We start from the raw sequence: 16,146 nt of genomic DNA on the forward strand, positions 1-16,146 counted from the left end.
GTTGATTGTCTCGAATTGTTACATTATTTGTTGGGCCACGGAAAAGAGGGGGCGCCGTTGTTACTGCTACTATTGCTATTGCTGTCACTATGTTTTGATTATCCCATCCATTATTCCTGTTTTGTTTTACAACTTTTACTCTTACGTTGACAGGTCTTTGTTAATGCTGCCTGGCAGCCTAATGGGTTACACCCGCGTGACCTTAATATGGGAGGGAGAGAGAGAAGAGGGGAGGGGAATGTATGAAAATAATAAGGATAGCATTTACTTAATTGCATACATACTATTGATCTATACGTTTAGACATGCTGTGAATAGTTGTAGATACTCTGATAAATCATCTACAGTATCCCTTTCTCTTCAATTGACCTCTGACCTATCCCATTCATCCTCCAATCCCAACCCAACCAAAAAACAGGGACCCCAGCTCCAGCCCCAGCTCATCAGTAGTATGACCATCTTACTCAACTAAACCGAACCAAACCAAACTACTTTACCTGCTTAACTTAACCCTCCCCAGTCCACTCTAACCTCCCAAGTGAAACCCCAATCCCCAACTCCCCACATCCACATCCACATCCACATCCACATCCCCGCCAAGCCGTTACCCCAAGTATAGTACCAGACTATAATATAATACTATCTACCTACCTACAGTAGGTACAAGTAGTATACTACTAAGTAATAATGAACTTCGTACAATACTAAATTATACTACTCCAACCATGTAACCCCCAAACCACACCACTGGTCTCCCGGTCTCCCGGGTCCAGCATCCGCTCGGGTGGTAAGTAGTAGTATGATGTGTATGTGTACCGTGCCTATGGGGTGATGTTGGGTAGGACAACGAACGGGACAAAGAAAGAGATACTACGTACGTGCTTACCAAGCTATCGGTGAATACTACCCTGAATTTATTTAGGCTCTGGATATGTCTTACTGTGGTGGTTGATAGTGGGCTTAGGGGGTAGTATGTGTATGTGGGGAATCTCACAACACTACTCGTAGTTTCTGATAAGGTAGGGAAATTTAATTTGATGATGATGGTGGTGGCTGGCTGGCGATATATACGCGTGGGGATAGAAAGAAGAATTGTTGGATGGCGTTGGGAGGAGGGTGTAGGCCGGATCGGATTCCTGGATTGGGATTGCCTGTCTTGTCTTTGTCTTCTGGGATCTGGGAGGTAAATGGTAAATGGGCATGTTGTTTCCGGACGGAAGATCGACCGGGGGGGGGGGGGGAGAGGGGAGATTATCAGCACAGACATAGGTACGTAAGTGTACTGTAGGTACTAATCTAGTGGTTATCGGGCTGGAAGGGAAGGTCATAAGGGTAATAACAAAAAAGGGATATATTTAATTTTAATGGACATTTATCCCGAATATCCCCGGTACGCGCGCGCGAAAGAAGTAGAAGAAAGAAGAAAAACGACCAATCCCACACCCATCACCTAGACATCTTGCCTTGTCTTGTCTTAGGAATATGCGTGGAAAGTGAAAAAAGGTTTTAAGAGAATCTTCCCTGATCTTTTTTTTTCATTCTTCATAAGAGGGAGGGGGAATTCGTGATATGATAAGAGGGAAAAAGAAAAGAGGAAAACGAGAAATAAAAAGAAAAGGCAACACAGGCGGGTTATGCGGTGCCCGCCCCAATACGGTAAGTAGGATAGAGGGAGAGTTAAAAAGAAACCATGAAACGAGTTTGATGATAACGCCCTCATTCACATACACACACGACAACCACACACACCAACCCAGTATTCCCTTCCTTTTCTTTTTCCTTTTCCCCCTTCATATCCAGCAGGGAATAAGTTAAAAGAAATTGTAACAATTTTTCCTTTCTTCTTTTTTCACTTCAGGCCCGGGTCCGCGTGTCGACGATCGTCTTCTTCTTTATCTTCTAATTCTTCGTCGTCGTCCGAGTAGTAAGGTATCCGATGATCCGAAAGTGAATTCGAATCCTGCAACGACCCCCCTCTCTCTCAACCGCACGGAATTCCATCGTGACGATCCGCTTAGTCCTTGTTCTTCTTGGGGCCCTTGGTCTTGGCGGTACCGCGGAACTTCTTGGAGCGGTTCTTCCGTTGCTTGCCTGTAGGGTTTGTGAGTATTGTTTCGGCGGAAACAGATTGATAATATAGGTGGGTGTAAAACATACGCTGCTGTCTGCTGGGCTTCTCGACCTTTGTGCCAGCACCGATGCGGACCAGACGGTAGAGGGGCTCGAACTTCTTCAGGGCCTCCTGGGAGTCGTAGATGAGAGCGAAGCCAGTGCTCTTACCACCACCGTACTGCGTACGGAAACCGAAGACGGAGACCTGGTCCTTGTTGGACTTGTACAGGTCGGCGAGCTTGTCGCGGAGCTCGTCCTTGGAGACGTTGGCGCGGTTGGGGTGGAGGACATCCCTGTTGGAAAGAAATCAATCATCAGCATGCCGTTATTCCCTTGCTGGTTTGTCCCAAATCCATGTTGTCTGTCCAATATGTCCAAATTTCATTAATCGATATTAGAGCACACACACACACACACACACAAAATATATAACGTAGTATATACTCTGAGTGTGTGCTCAAAAATCGAACATTTCCATCCGGACATATTTCCTCCTCTTATTCCTCCTCTTGTTGTATCCGTCCGTATCCTCTCTGCATTTCCTCCTTCCAAATCCTTCCAGCTCATGGTGAAGGGAGCTTACACGACCATCTGCTTGCGAGCAAGCAGGGGGTTGCGGATGAACTTGCGAGTCCGCAGGGTAACGGGAGCGTCGGCCATGGTTGCAGGTGCAGTTGACAGCGAGAATCTGCGTGCGACAGGGAGAAGCTGAAGGGCAGAAACGGGGGGGCGCGGGTTGTCGAAGTCGCTGTCAGTCGTTGGCGGGCTCGAGATGCGCTCGATTCAATTTTGGCAGAGTTTCGTTGTGCATCGCCTGTGGGCTCGGCTAGGCTACACTAGCCGGATGGGGTTAGAGTATTACCCTTTGTGAATGTATCCTTAGTAATACTCACCTTACCAGATACGGTTAGAAACATCAACTAAATACAAAGTAGTTATGCTAGGGTAGCGCATCGCTTACTAACCTATGCAATCCACTAAGATAACAACTTATCAGTAACTAACTATCAAACTAATTCTATATCACTTTTTATCTCAACTACAGCGATTCACTCCAATTGCACAACCAAAATGTCGCTCTCCCTCCTCACAGCCCAATACTTCCAACAACTCGACCCCCACCTCCTCACTTTCCCCGAAGACAACCACCTCCTCCACCCCACCACCCAAGAAACCATCTACACCACTCTCTTCTCCGAATCCCACGCCGCAAATGAACAACCCCTCCCCCCACCCGCCTACCGCACGCGCGTGCTCAAACGCCTCATCAAAAAACTAGAATCCCTACTCTCCAACCCCGAGGAGGATGTACGCTGATCCTGATTCCATTTATCCCTTGAGTATGCTTTACACTGCATACCCTACCCACCCACACTATATCTAAACCACAATTCCCAAATAGGAAATCAACGAATCCCTCCTCGAAGAATACAGCACGCTCCTCACCCTTCCCAAGCCCTCATCAATCGAACAAGCCCAACAACTCACCTACATTACCTACACCGCGCCACCAGAAGAAGAAGACGACGATCATGACTCATTGGAGACTAATAAGAGACGACGAACAATCCTCACCTCCGAATCCCGCTCCGCGATCATAACGGCCGGTACAACCGGCCACCGAACATGGGAAGCCGCTCTGCATCTGGCCACGTACCTCTCCTCCACGGCAGCAGGAAAGGCGCACATCGCCGGGAAGAAGGTGCTTGAGCTCGGCGCCGGGACGGGCATGGTGTCGATGTTCTGTGCGAGGTATTTGCAGCCGGAGGTGGTGGTGGCGACGGATCGGGAGTTGGGGTTGATGAGGCAGATTAGGGATTGTGCGGGGCGGAATGGGTTATTTGGGGAGAAGGATGATGGTGGGGTGTTTAAGGGGTGGATTTGGGAGTGGGGGAGGGAGTTGTCTAGGGGGAGTGGTGAGGATGATGATAATGATGATGATGACGAACTGCAGCAGGTTGGAGATGGCGAGAAGGTAGAGTTTGATGTTGCGCTGGGTGCAGATTTGGTACGTTCTTTCCCTTCCCTATTTTCCCCCTTTGCTTTGTTGATCTGTATACAATGGATGAACAACGTGCAACTATGGCCCGAAGCACTGGGTGCAATCGCCTAATCTGGAGCGAATTTCCCAAGCACTATCCATTCCTCTGGCTATGGTAACTAGCTAGCTACCTCTACACCGGATGAAATGGTGTGCATCACGTCGTGTCATATTAAGTGCTGCTGTGTCGCGTTGCACTACATACACACCTACATACACACCTACCTACCTCCTCCATCCCAAAAAAACGAGAAAAAAACTGACAGATACCTCAAAATCCAGATCTACGACATCGACCTCGTCCCCCTCCTGGTACAGACCGTCAAATCCCTCTTTGAGAAATACGCCGTCAAGGAATTTCTCATCTCCGCGACATTACGCAATGAGCGGACTTTTGGGGCGTTTTTGGATGCTTGCGGTGCGTAAAAGCCCTTCCTTTCCCCCTCTTCCCTTTGTTCTGTTCTCGAGTTTAGTTCTATTTGAATAAGGGGTGGAACTGACTGTGTTTGTAACGAGCAGAACAAAGTGCGCTGAAGGTGGAGCGGGTGCCGTTTGAGTCGCCTGCGGAGGAGCTTCAGAGGGGGTTTTTTCATTCGACGGTTATTCCGATTAGGACGTATAGGATTACTGCGTAGATTCTCTATTTCGGTTGTATGAGGGGTTGTGTATAGGTGTGGATGTATAGACAATAGAAAAGAGTGACGATATAGGTACTATCTGTACACTGTATAAATCAAGGTAATTGTATAATTCCTTTAGAGAAGGTACTAACTACCTTCTCTTCTAATGATAGTAATATAAATATTTTCTGTATGTGTATGCAATATAGACATCGCTCATGGGTATCATAATATATCTAAGGAACGCCCCCCTCTCCAAGACAGGAATGAGTGAATAAAAGATTAAGGAATGAACCACATAGGGATTGTGTGCATACACCCCAATAGTGTATGCTGAAACCACGCTCATCAACAGTATAAGGTAGCAACTGAATAGAATGACAGCACCATGATCAACAAGATACCCTCGACATTAAAACAATATACCAGTGGTAGTTCACTGGCAGTCGGCAAGGCTCTCCCGGAGTAGCCCCTCGTCTACTTGCTCTGCATGCACCGATACCGGCACTCGTGATCGTGACGGGGGTCGGAACCCCAGGATCGGTCCCTTCTGGTTCACACCCGGGTATCGGAAGCGCAAAGGAGGGGCCAGCTGAGGCCGGTGGTGTCGGCTCTTTCTGGAGGCCGAGCCGGCGGATGAGGGCCTCCGGCTGGGTGTGTTAGAAGTAGGAGCAGAAGCTGTGGCGGACGTCTCGGCGTTGGATTCGTTGGACGAGGTGGGCGCCGTGCCCCAGTGTCCTCGGACCCAGCCGCCCACACGTCGGCCCAAGGAGAATTTGCGGGATGAGGTGGTGGTGTCTTCGGGGTCGTTCTCAACCGGAGTTTGACTGCGACTGCCGGCCACCGAGGCAAGGAGTGTTTGCGGGCTTTGGTCGGTTATCATCGCCAGCTCGCTGCCCGCTGTGACGATGCTGGGAGAGATGACGGGAGGCGTGGGGAACAGGTCGGCTCTGGAGGACATGATCCGGCGGGGGATGCGGACCGGGACAGCACTGGAGTGGAGGTCGCTCAGTCGCGAAGGACGACGGCTGGGCGTGTGGATGTCCATGCCAGCCACGGAAAAGAGACTTTCATGGGAGGCGCTGCGACGAGGGCCGCGATAGGGCGTGGAGAACATGCCCTCCTGAACGGCAGGAGAGGCAGCCCGCTCGGACTCAGGATAGTTTGTCGATCGCCCATCTTCCCTCTCCTCCGGAATGACGGACTGCATCGGGGCTCTGCCCGCATATTCGGCGCTGCTGCGACGCTGGAAATAGTCATGAACCAGTTCGTCATCAATGCCTGGTATGGACACTCCATCGCCATCCAGCGAGCGATATGCCGCATCGATCTGCGCTTTTTTGAACCGGCCGTTTCGCAGTGGCGAAGAGAAGACCGTGCTGTCAGGGCTTGTCGGTTGCGAGGAATCAAACCCGCGGTCTACCCGGTCAAAGATGGATGATGGCTGGTAAGCCGACTGCGGGGAGCTGGCCATCGATTCCGTCGCAGGCGACTGCACTGACCAACGGTGAGGAACCGTCGGGGGAATAGAGACGGAGGTTTGCGAAAGGATCGTGGAAGCGGAGGAAGTCGAGGGTTTGGAGCGGTGATTCGGCCTGTGAGGGAGGGGTGTTCCTGCAGCCGAGTGTAGCACCGTCGCACTGCCAAGGGAGCGTCTCTTCTTGTTGCGACGGAAGAGGGACCCCCGCTCCTTCTTGATGGCTGGTGAGTGATAGTGGTGATGGATGTGGAATTCCTGCGACACCCGGCGCGACTCCTTCGACTCCAGTTCCTGACTGAGGGTCGTGGACGGCCGGATCTCCTGGTCTTCGGGCCCCAACGGCTGGTGCGACAGAACCTGATCCCGCAGATTCTCGACTTCCTGGTTGGAGCTTTCTAGCATCTCCCGCAACTCCATGATCCCCATCTGTAGGTTGGCATTGTCTTGTAGGATATCTCGGACGAAGCGGGATACCACCGTTGCGCCGCCGCGATTACGGCCCAAGTCCTGGGCCGCTGCGGCACCCTTCAGTCGACCAGCGGCGCCATCAAGCTCCCGTTCCACGGTCCGCCGCCGTTCCATGCGTTGAACCAGCTCCGCATGTCGGTCCCGTTCCTTGCGGGCTTCCTTCTCGATGCGATCCACCTGATCGTGCAGGTCCCGCAAGGTACATTCAGCTTGGCGCCATCGCTGGACGGCCGACTTGGAGTCCTCCTGTGCGGACTGCAAGCTCTCCTGCAGCTTGGATTGTTCCGCTTCCATTTGCGCCAGTTGCGCTTCGAGATCGGCGGCGCGAGCCGCCGAGTGCGTGAGTTTGCGCAGCTCCGCCTCGGTGCTCTCGAGGCGGGTCTCCAGCGACTTGGAGTGGGAGTCAGACTCGGCGACGGCCTTGTTGAGGCCATCGAGCTGTTCTAGCAGGCCGCGATTGTCTTCAACGATGCGGGCATTCTCAGCTTGAACTTCCCGCTTTTCGCGTTCCAAATTCTCGATGCTGACGAGTAACCGATGGCGGTCCTCTTCCGCCTCGGCCATATAGGATTCATGACGGTGGAGTAGAGCCTGGAGAGCAAAGGTTAGCGATGATGAGCTGCTAGTGGCTGCCGCCATGGCAGCTTTATCTGGAAAAACAGTCATGACGGACAAAAACGCAATGGGAGAGTACTGGGGACGACGCCAGCATGGAGGATGATGGTGATGATGGCGGCGAGGAAGCCACGAAGGCATCTCCCGATCGATTGCAATCTATTGCATTCATCTTCGCGAGCCCGAGCGATGATCAAATTCCAACGGTGGGCACCGATCCATCCAAAAAAGGTAACAAAAATGTGCGGGTAGACAAGAAGTATGTGCAGCCCGACAGAAGTATGTGGGTGGGCGGGTATACAGGAGAGAGAGTATAAAGGATATAGATAGATAGATATAGATATAGAGGGGCGTCACGCAACACGATGAAACGGTTAAATAAAAGCCAATGGACAGACATGCAGAAACGAGAAACCAAAGCAAGGCAAGATCCCTGGCCGGTCATCCTTATACAGCAGGGAGGTAAGAGGCCGGTTGTACGACCAGCAACTCCCCCGCGGCCGGGAAAACCAGGGTGACGTCGGCGAACCATCCAACGAGCGAAGTTTAAAATGCGAATGAATAATGCAATTAATCCACCGACGGAAAAGCACGGGGAGAAGGAAAGTGTAAGAGACGGAAAAAAGTAAGAAAAAAGGAAAATAATAGACTAACTAACGTACCTGGCCCAGCCTCGCGGCAGTTGCCAAATCCTTTTCGAGCCCCTCCAAGGCGACATGATTATGGAGCAGGAATGCGCAGTCATCGCGGCCACAGCAGCAACGGGGAAAGGCAGAAGAGGAACTGGTGGCCGCGTGGGAGGGAATGCAGGGCAAATGATTAGCGGCTGGTGGATCGGAATCCATGGCTGGGAGGGAAAGTAGCAGCGGCAGTAGCAGCAGGATTCTTCGGAACAGGTGGAGGAAGTTGAGGCAGAAGGTGAGTTGGCACCCCTACTAGTCGGAGCGATGAGCTGGACTGGAGACGCCAGTTCATCGAGAGACCAGAGAGGCAGTCAGTGAGAGAGATAGAGGAGAGTTGTGAGAGATTAATTTTAGGCGCTGAAGTGGAGATGGTGTCTTTGCTTCAGACACAAACCAGTCACTAACTTCGTTAACGTTAACTAATTATGATTAGGGGGAAAAGGAGGAAAAGAATCCGAGGCAAGAAAGGGCCTTGTCGGGCCTAGGAAGAATGCAGAGACCGAATCCTGCAGGTCCAATGGCCGACATGCACGACCGGGGGAAAGAATTGGGTTGAATTGATGGAATGGAATGAGTTTCACTGGCAGAAGAAGAAGTAAAGCGTAAATAATGCATTTCGCCCAGTCGATGATGTCGAACAAAACACAAAAAGATGTAATCAAGGCGGACAGCTGATTTAGGGCAGCTGATTGGCTCGATCGGGGAAAAGTTACCCACGGCAGCGAAGTTTATCGGTACTGCCATTACGGACAGTACAGGCTGACAACAACTCTCATCCGTCAGTAGTTTCAATCTACAACAATCATCTACTATGAGTATCAACATATGGGAGAAATTGGAAATTTTCCCTCGATACTCACATGAAGATAAAAATAACTCATTCCTGAATAATGCACTGACAACTGTTTGTTCCCTCCCCCGATCTGATCCGGAACAGACTCCACTCCCCGATGAAAATGATACGCAGCAAAGCAGAAGCAAGCAAGGCAAACCAGGGAGGCTGGTCGGTGCCTGATGGATGCAGCATCCCGTGCCAGCTGGTCCTGTCTCCATCCACTGCTCCATCCGGTCGCCCATTTCCATCCTCTCCTGGCTCGTTTCATCATCAACATCAGCCTCGTCTTCTTCTTCATCGGAAAGCCCAGAGAGTGGACCGGTGTGCATTTGCATATTCCGCTATTCCCTACACTGTCTGCTGTCGTATGTACTACTACCTACAGCGCCTTTTTTTTTCTCCCCTTCTTCCCCTCGGAAGGGAGAGAAAGGAAAAAGGCATAGCCACTCGCCCCCCAAAGAACTCAAACCCCTGCTGCAATCAATCCATCATGAGATGCAGATACACAGTCTTTCTTCACATGCCACATGTAATCGAACCGTTCACATAAAATACTCCCGAGAAGTACCCAGATCGCCCGCTCAAAGTAGAAAGTCATTACGCACATTAATAAACGCCCCGGCGCCGCCCTCCTCGCTAATCTCGTTCACCAGCACTTCGGTCTGTTGGTAAAGTCGCTCCAGCGCGGCCGATGAGGATTTACCCAGCGACACTGCTTTCCATTAGTAATTGTACTGTTATCAGTAGATTTACAATTAACATACCGAGAATGGCCGAGTTCAACTCTTCCGCCACGGCAATTCGTCCCGCAGGGTCCAGGTAGTGGCCATGCACTGACCGTCGCGCGTCTTGGTAGGCCACTAGGGAAAAGATGTCGTCCAGCATCTTCCGATCCCCACCCCGCTCCTCTGGTGGATAGTCCAGGAACAATTGCTGCCCGTACTGCACCGCCTCCGTGAGTAGCTCGTTCGATCGCGCTGTGCTCTCCGTCTCCTCCATGTCCATGCCGTCCGCCTCGTAGCCATCGCCTTCCTGTAGCTGCTCGTCCAACTCCATCTCCTGGTCAAACACTGCGCTGCTGTCTGACAGCCCATTCGACGACTTGCCGCGCTTCGACGGCGACGGCGACGACTCGTTGCACCGACGCATCATCTCCAGGAATTTGCGGCATCGTAGCTTGAAGTGGATCTGCGGGTAGGTCTGCAATACGTTTGCGTAGTAGGCATTAGTATACTTGAGTGCCTTGTCGATATCGCCTTCCAAAATAGCCGCGCGGATCTCTGTCGCCAATTAGTACAAGGAAAAAACAACTACAAGGGTGTAGACAGTCATACTCTGCCGGTTGATGGCCTCAACATCTTCCTCCACCTCATACTTCTTCAACGGTGCCTGTCGACCGTTCTCCAACGCCGTCGACTCTGCCGCTACCTCTTCGGCAAACGCGCGGGCGGTCTCGACGTAGCCGTCATGAGCAAGAAACTGCGCCACCAACTCCTGCAGCAGGCCCGATTCATCCAACGGGGGTTGCAGATTGGCCGTGCTGGTCAGAGCAATCTTCGAATGGATCAAGGACTTTTCTTTCTGTCCGGAACTATTAGCTACCTTACAACTCAAACAAGAATAGTGCGTGGGTTGGCTTACCTTGACCATGTCATCGATATCAAACATGAAGGGCTGCTGCCCAAAGTTCACTACCAAGTGGACGGGCGGTTGCTTCTTCATGCCCACCGACGGGTAGACCTTTAGGTTTCGTAATTCCCGGAATGCATTTCCTGGTCGTGGTTAGCTGAGGTAATACTCTCGCCATTGTGAGGCAGCCAGCATGGAGGTACCTAAGAACACGCCATTCTTGGTGAAGAAAGCACATCCCGTGGAGAAATTCACACCACATCCCACAGTGTCATTAGCCCCAAACGTCGGACCGTACTGTCGTCCCTGCCCCTGACTTTCTCCGAAGAAGGACTTCCCATCATCGCCATGGTAAGCCCATGATTCCTGTTCCCATCCGGGCAGTCGTTCTACCGAGGCTTTCTTGCTCGAGAATCCGATTCCGATCATGCTATGTTCCCAGTCAGCAATCTGATGAACCATACAGGTATAGAGTGGCCTCCGCGTACCCCTCTTTGGGTTTGGATAAGATAGTGATCTCAAAGTAGTAGATCCCGCACTGCGGGGGCATGGGATTATCTGCCCGAACGGCAGCAGCCTCATGTTCATGCTTGTTGACCGGACCAGTGTATCGGACTTCTAACCCTCCGTTTCCAAGCTCCAGGCCGGTGAATTTATCGTCGTCGCTCCATCGGGAGGGGAGGGGTAGCAGATGGTCGTCGTCGCTGGGGGGTTCTCTTTCGATGATATCATAGGTCATGCCCCGATGAGAGGGTGCAATCCGGGGCAAGCTAGCCTGGCTGGAGGAGGTGGAGAGGTTATTCGAGGCGGAGGAGGGAATGGCGCCATCGCGCTGGGCTGCAAGCTTTGCCCGACGGGCGGCATCGAGACGGGAGACATAGCGGGAGTTTTGGAGATATGAGGGGGTGAAGGAGGGTGTGGGCGAGTCGGTGAATGCACCGGGGTTGTGATAGCAAGGGTCAAAGCGGGCGAGGTTGGCAAACTTCCGAGAGTAAGGAGGAAGGGAATCGCCGGGCGACGACCTCCATGAGGAGTTCATTTGCATCTCGGCATCCACGGCGGCGGATGGCCTCAGCAGGCGGGCGTCGGAAGAGAAAGGCGGCGGCGGGGGATACGAGGCGGTGGAGGTGGAGAGGGAGGGGGAGAAGGGCGAGAAAGGATGATTGCTAAAGGTGGGAGGGGAGAGAGCGGCGGTCCCCGACAGCACTGAAGCGTAAGAAGACCGACGGGGGATGGAGGAGATACTGGGGACGTTGGAGTAGTAGTTGTAAGTCGAAGGAGTGGAGGAGGAGGAGGTGGCAGTAGTGGAGGCAGTGGTAGTTGAGGTAGTGAGAGCAGCAGCTGCTCGTGGAGCTCCACCGGAAGGGGGAAACGATGCGTCAGTCATGGCTGCTGCTGCTGCCGGGTACTAACTTAACGCTTGCTCTGTTAGTTTACTTAGCCAGTACTTTTCAAATAATGTCTTTCATTCGTACCATTTGTATCTGCACCGTGAATTATGATGAATTTCTGCTCGTTCGCTCGTCGGTTATTTGTTTCTTGTTGATCAACAGTTATACTCTGCACCAGAACTTCCCTCGTTCTTTTGTCGCTTTCCCCGTTGCTCGCGGGTCTGGCTTTGGCTCACTGTCTCGTGGAGTATTGGTTAGTTCTGGGGCACTTCCGTAACCGGGGAGCGTAAGTGGAGCAACATAACTCTCCCCCAAAAGGGCTGATCGATAGTAAGTAGTAGAAGATGAAAGAGAGAGAGATATACATACATGAAGCCAACGATCAATCCAGAAACACGCTTCGTGCTCACATCAACACAAGCAGAAATGCCAGCACAAAACCAAAGCGAAAACGAAAAAGAAAAAGAAAAACAAAAGAACGAAATCCTCAGGACGGAAAAAAAGAGAAGGACCAGAACCGCGTGCAGTGAATGACCAAAAGGGCACACCTCGCGTGACCTAAGGAGAAAAGTGAGCAGAACAGTCAGTCTTTTAGTATGACAGACAGAAACATGACGGATGGCCTGACCCGAGCCATAGTTCATATTAAATTATTATTATTATCACTAATAGAATCCTATTAATACAAATAAGAAAACTGCGGGGAAGAAGGGCAAGACTTCGGCTTCTGTCTCCTTCTCCTCCTCCTCTTCTTCTTCCTTATGATCACGATCATCCATCCACAGAGAAAGCAAAAAATAGACAGGACCGGTAGGCATACAACAAATCCCCGGGTATTATTTACTCTTAGTTTAGCTCCTTGTCAGAATGAGGAGAAGGGGGGAAATTCTTCCCCCTCCCTCTCTCTCCCCGCGTTTCTTCCCCCCCTGCCCTTGCATTCATTCATTCATTCATTCATCATCCGTTATGGTCCAACAGGAATGACGACCTGCTGAGCAGTTACTTTATTTCCCCGTTCCCTTTCTACCTATCCATGGGGCGGATTGTGGGGGAGACTCTTTCTTGATGTCAAATGTTGGTTATGTCTAGACTAGAACTGGGCGGGATTATGATGCCAGGGCTGTGTATCACCCCCGGCTCTGGCGCCATGGGGGGGAACACACACCCCGGGACGGTCCAACCCACTATTCTTCCTTCGTCCGGAAACATCCTTGGACAGGGAGAATTCGTCAGTAAGTATACAGTATAGTAGATACCCACTCCGTAGCTAGGATACGAAGTCTATTGCTCCACAGCTTAAAGACTTTTGCTACTCTTTGGGCGGGGGGATGGAGGCAGCACGACGAATGCTGACAGTCTTGGCTACCGGAAATCTCCCCCGTCTTTGCTTCTTAGGCGTCGTGGATGTAACATCAGCTCCTGCCACACTGTATCACCTAAATATATATCCCAGAGTGCAACGACGGAGGCAAGCATCCCTTGATCGTAGCCTAGAGAAGTAGGCTTTCCTAGCGTGTAGTCATGGAATGGTGATTCCTCCGGTTATCTACGGACTACAAGACAGCTACTAGTCTAGATGAATATAGTGAGCACGTGCGGCCCTTCAGGTGCACAATCGGCCTTCAATTCCATGTGGGACAACGCAGACAATGCTGCCATTCCAGTCCATTTTGGTATCCATGTCTCGAATATGCGGCCAATCGCCGATAAACAAGAAAAATTCCCTCAACCCCTTGTCCAAGCCCATAAGCGAAATCTCTACTGATACAGAACAGTGGTAAATAGTAAAAGCAAACCGAGCAGTGAAAGCAAGCAAGCAGCTCACAGAGAAAGAGCCCATGAAATGTGCAGGATGCACCGCCACGTCCCCATGCCAGAGCCTCAAATACGTCTCTCATGCGAGTGAAGCGCTGATAAAGTCCGGTAACCGTCAAACCCAACGCCAACCCAAGCAACACGCAAGTGCAGAAACAGAAAAGCCATCACCAGGAACATCGAAAGAAATAAAGGTAGTAGTGTGTCAAAAAGTAATGTACAGGAAGGACAATATGTCGTTGGTGGAAGAAGCAACAGCGGTTGCATGATTCTTCAAGCAGTCATGGCGATGGCAGGAGAAGACGCTTCCGTCAGGTTGGGCGGAGCGGGAGTAAGTTCACCATCACCAGTGCTCTTCTCGCTGGGGACGCCACTGGCACTCTGGTTGGCCTTGCTGTCGCTGTCGCCAGTCTCAAGAGCCATGCCCTGAGCCTCGTCGTTCTCCTCGGACTTCAACGGACGGGGAGTACGCCAAGAAGGCAGCATCCATTGAATACCGGTGAAGCTCTTGAGCTGAAGAGGCTTACGCTCCCAGCGACGGCATGGGGCCCCGGTGCGATCTAGAGCGCGTAGACCAGCATTGATGGCACCCAAGTTGGCCTTGGGACCGAGCTTGTGAGCGGCCACTAACTTGGCAGTGTCGACAGTGCCGTCATCACTAAGAGACAGTTAGCAAATGCACCATTACCGATTGATCGGGTTGGAGAACATACAGTCGGGGCTTCTTCTTGGGACCGGGCTTGCCTCTCGGCTTCGGAGTGGTCTCGCCCGTCTGGTTGAGGCCTCGTTTGGTGCCCGGCTTAGGGCCCGGAACGCCCTTGCGGCGAGGTGTGTCTGCAGCCGAGGTGCCTGCGGCGGGGGTGGACGCAGCATCGGAGGCATTGTCCACGGACGAAGGAGGGAGAGGTAGTTCGGCAGACGAGGAAGCCGGGGACGAAGGCTCCTGAATCTTGACGGGCGAGTCGGTGTTGCTGACGCTACCCCGTTTGCTCTTCTTGTCCTTTCCCTCGGGCGGTGGTGTCACGAACTGGCTCAGCAGATCCGTAGACAGCTTGAGGACAACAATCCTTTTGGAAGGTCCAGATCGGCTGGAGCGACCGTTTGCGGTGGAGCTGGCAGAGCTGGCGGCCGGCATGGTGGATCGTCTCGACGTCGAGATCGTTGTTGGAATTGATGATGAGATAGGTTGGGTTGCCCCTTCAGACGATGCGAAGAGGAGTTGGGAAGAGAGTAAGATGAGAAGGGACCCCCCCGATCGGGTTGCTTAGGCAGAGACCACAGCCAAACGTAGGCGAAGGTGAGGTGGGTGAGGATTAATAAAGCCGCAAGACTGAGTTGGGGCGAGGAGGTGGAAGAATTAAGTGACGATCGTGACGTGGGTGTTGAGGGATTGGTTGGTGGGATGGAAGGGAACCGGATGAATGGTGGTGGTGGTGGTGTTAGTCGTGGGCGGCGGCGAGACTCGGTCAGAGAGAGGCGAAAGTCTGGCAGGGCTGAAGAGGGAGGCAGTGGACGTGAGGCGCTGGTGACATACTCCGGTGGTGAGGATAGGGCGGTGGTGGTGTAGGTGGAGTTGAGGGTGAGGATGATGATGGTGATGGGGGAGGAAGATGGAAGGAGGGAGAGGAGAAGAGAAGGAGGGAGACGGGGAAGGGAAGAAAGGGATGGATGGGGATGTCGAGGCGCCGAGTGGTGGTTTCATTGTGGTGTGTGTGTGTTTCTCACGCTCCTCGTCTAGGGAACGACAAGCCAGACTTTTCTGGTGCGGTCAGTCCAGGAGAGAAGCTGAAGGTCAGTTCCGACTGCCTACTGACTTGCCCTTTCGCCGCCCGCCCTTTCCGTACTTACTTACTTTACGGAGAAAATCCCCCATTTTACTGGGTCCGGCGCGTTACCGCCGCGTCTTCATACCGTCTGATACGCGTCTTGTTCTCTAGTAGATAAGCACTTTACTATGGTGGTAGCTAGCCAAGTTGCATCTCTACACCCAGCAACCGAACGGTTCCTGTCTGGTCAGAAACACTTGAAAAACACCCCCATTTGGACGGTTACCAGTACCATACCACGCGCATCACATCATCTCCTGGACTTATCCGGAGCCGTATGTCCGTATGAATGCCCTCATTCAGACCATGAAAACCATGAACTGCAATTTCTCTATGAGAGTTATGACTACAGCTATTCACTTCTTAAACAACTATTTGAATACACTGATACCATTCAATAGACCAACAATACAACAATACTTATTTATATAAATAAGTCTCCAACAGAATACAAGAATCCCATTCAATCATTCACTACCAGCCACATTCTCTCATCCATATTCTTCCCAGTCCGGTCCTCTCTCCCACTCCCTTCTTCCCTCTTCCTCCCATCTCTCCTGATCACGAAAGTGCAAAAATAAATGAAGGAAAGGGAATGGGAGAAAAAAAAATATGGATCGCCCGTCCCGCC

The 16,146-nt window shown here is 51.8% G+C and overlaps 6 protein-coding genes across 6 annotated transcripts; 1 reads left to right on the forward strand and 5 right to left on the reverse strand.

Moving 5' to 3' along the window:
* Positions 1-1,679: 1,679 nt before the first annotated feature.
* Positions 1,680-2,846, reverse strand: BO85DRAFT_471573 (40S ribosomal protein eS24). Its single transcript, XM_025662480.1, has 3 exons — positions 2,696-2,846; positions 2,158-2,405; positions 1,680-2,091 (listed from the first exon to the last, which is right to left on the reverse strand). Exons 1-3 carry the CDS (start codon positions 2,770-2,772, stop codon positions 2,015-2,017), a joined length of 402 nt encoding a protein of 133 aa, XP_025511839.1. The 5' UTR covers positions 2,773-2,846; the 3' UTR covers positions 1,680-2,014.
* A 337-nt stretch (positions 2,847-3,183) lies between these two features.
* BO85DRAFT_503300 (protein-lysine N-methyltransferase) lies at positions 3,184-4,858 on the forward strand (the record flags this gene model as incomplete). Its single annotated transcript, XM_025664226.1, has 4 exons — positions 3,184-3,420; positions 3,515-4,120; positions 4,436-4,571; positions 4,673-4,858. The coding sequence occupies 4 exons, from the start codon at positions 3,184-3,186 to the stop codon at positions 4,786-4,788; spliced, it is 1,095 nt and encodes a 364-aa protein (XP_025511840.1). The 3' UTR covers positions 4,789-4,858.
* A 25-nt stretch (positions 4,859-4,883) lies between these two features.
* Positions 4,884-12,106, reverse strand: BO85DRAFT_471575 (uncharacterized protein). Its single transcript, XM_025662481.1, has 9 exons — positions 11,959-12,106; positions 10,972-11,895; positions 10,687-10,913; positions 10,496-10,626; positions 10,189-10,435; positions 9,619-10,134; positions 9,456-9,569; positions 7,999-8,162; positions 4,884-7,312 (listed from the first exon to the last, which is right to left on the reverse strand). The coding sequence occupies exons 2-9, from the start codon at positions 11,868-11,870 to the stop codon at positions 5,210-5,212; spliced, it is 4,401 nt and encodes a 1,466-aa protein (XP_025511841.1). The 5' UTR covers positions 11,871-11,895; positions 11,959-12,106; the 3' UTR covers positions 4,884-5,209.
* Positions 11,667-12,732, reverse strand: BO85DRAFT_146764 (uncharacterized protein). The gene is made up of 4 exons (XM_025654114.1): positions 12,244-12,732; positions 12,180-12,194; positions 11,959-12,109; positions 11,667-11,727 (listed from the first exon to the last, which is right to left on the reverse strand). The coding sequence occupies exons 1-3, from the start codon at positions 12,516-12,518 to the stop codon at positions 12,037-12,039; spliced, it is 363 nt and encodes a 120-aa protein (XP_025511842.1). The 5' UTR covers positions 12,519-12,732; the 3' UTR covers positions 11,667-11,727; positions 11,959-12,036.
* A 710-nt stretch (positions 12,733-13,442) lies between these two features.
* Positions 13,443-13,867, reverse strand: BO85DRAFT_146707 (uncharacterized protein). Its single transcript, XM_025654113.1, has one exon. The coding sequence runs from the start codon at positions 13,770-13,772 to the stop codon at positions 13,497-13,499; it is 276 nt and encodes a 91-aa protein (XP_025511843.1). The 5' UTR covers positions 13,773-13,867; the 3' UTR covers positions 13,443-13,496.
* On the reverse strand, positions 13,868-14,935 carry BO85DRAFT_146706 (uncharacterized protein). Its single transcript, XM_025654112.1, has 2 exons — positions 14,403-14,935; positions 13,868-14,347 (listed from the first exon to the last, which is right to left on the reverse strand). Exons 1-2 carry the CDS (start codon positions 14,822-14,824, stop codon positions 13,963-13,965), a joined length of 807 nt encoding a protein of 268 aa, XP_025511844.1. The 5' UTR covers positions 14,825-14,935; the 3' UTR covers positions 13,868-13,962.
* Between the last annotated feature and the right edge of the window lie 1,211 nt (positions 14,936-16,146).

Source organism: Aspergillus piperis (assembly GCF_003184755.1).
Source record: "Aspergillus piperis CBS 112811 unplaced genomic scaffold BO85scaffold_21, whole genome shotgun sequence".
Taxonomy (NCBI): Eukaryota; Fungi; Ascomycota; class Eurotiomycetes; order Eurotiales; family Aspergillaceae; genus Aspergillus; species Aspergillus piperis.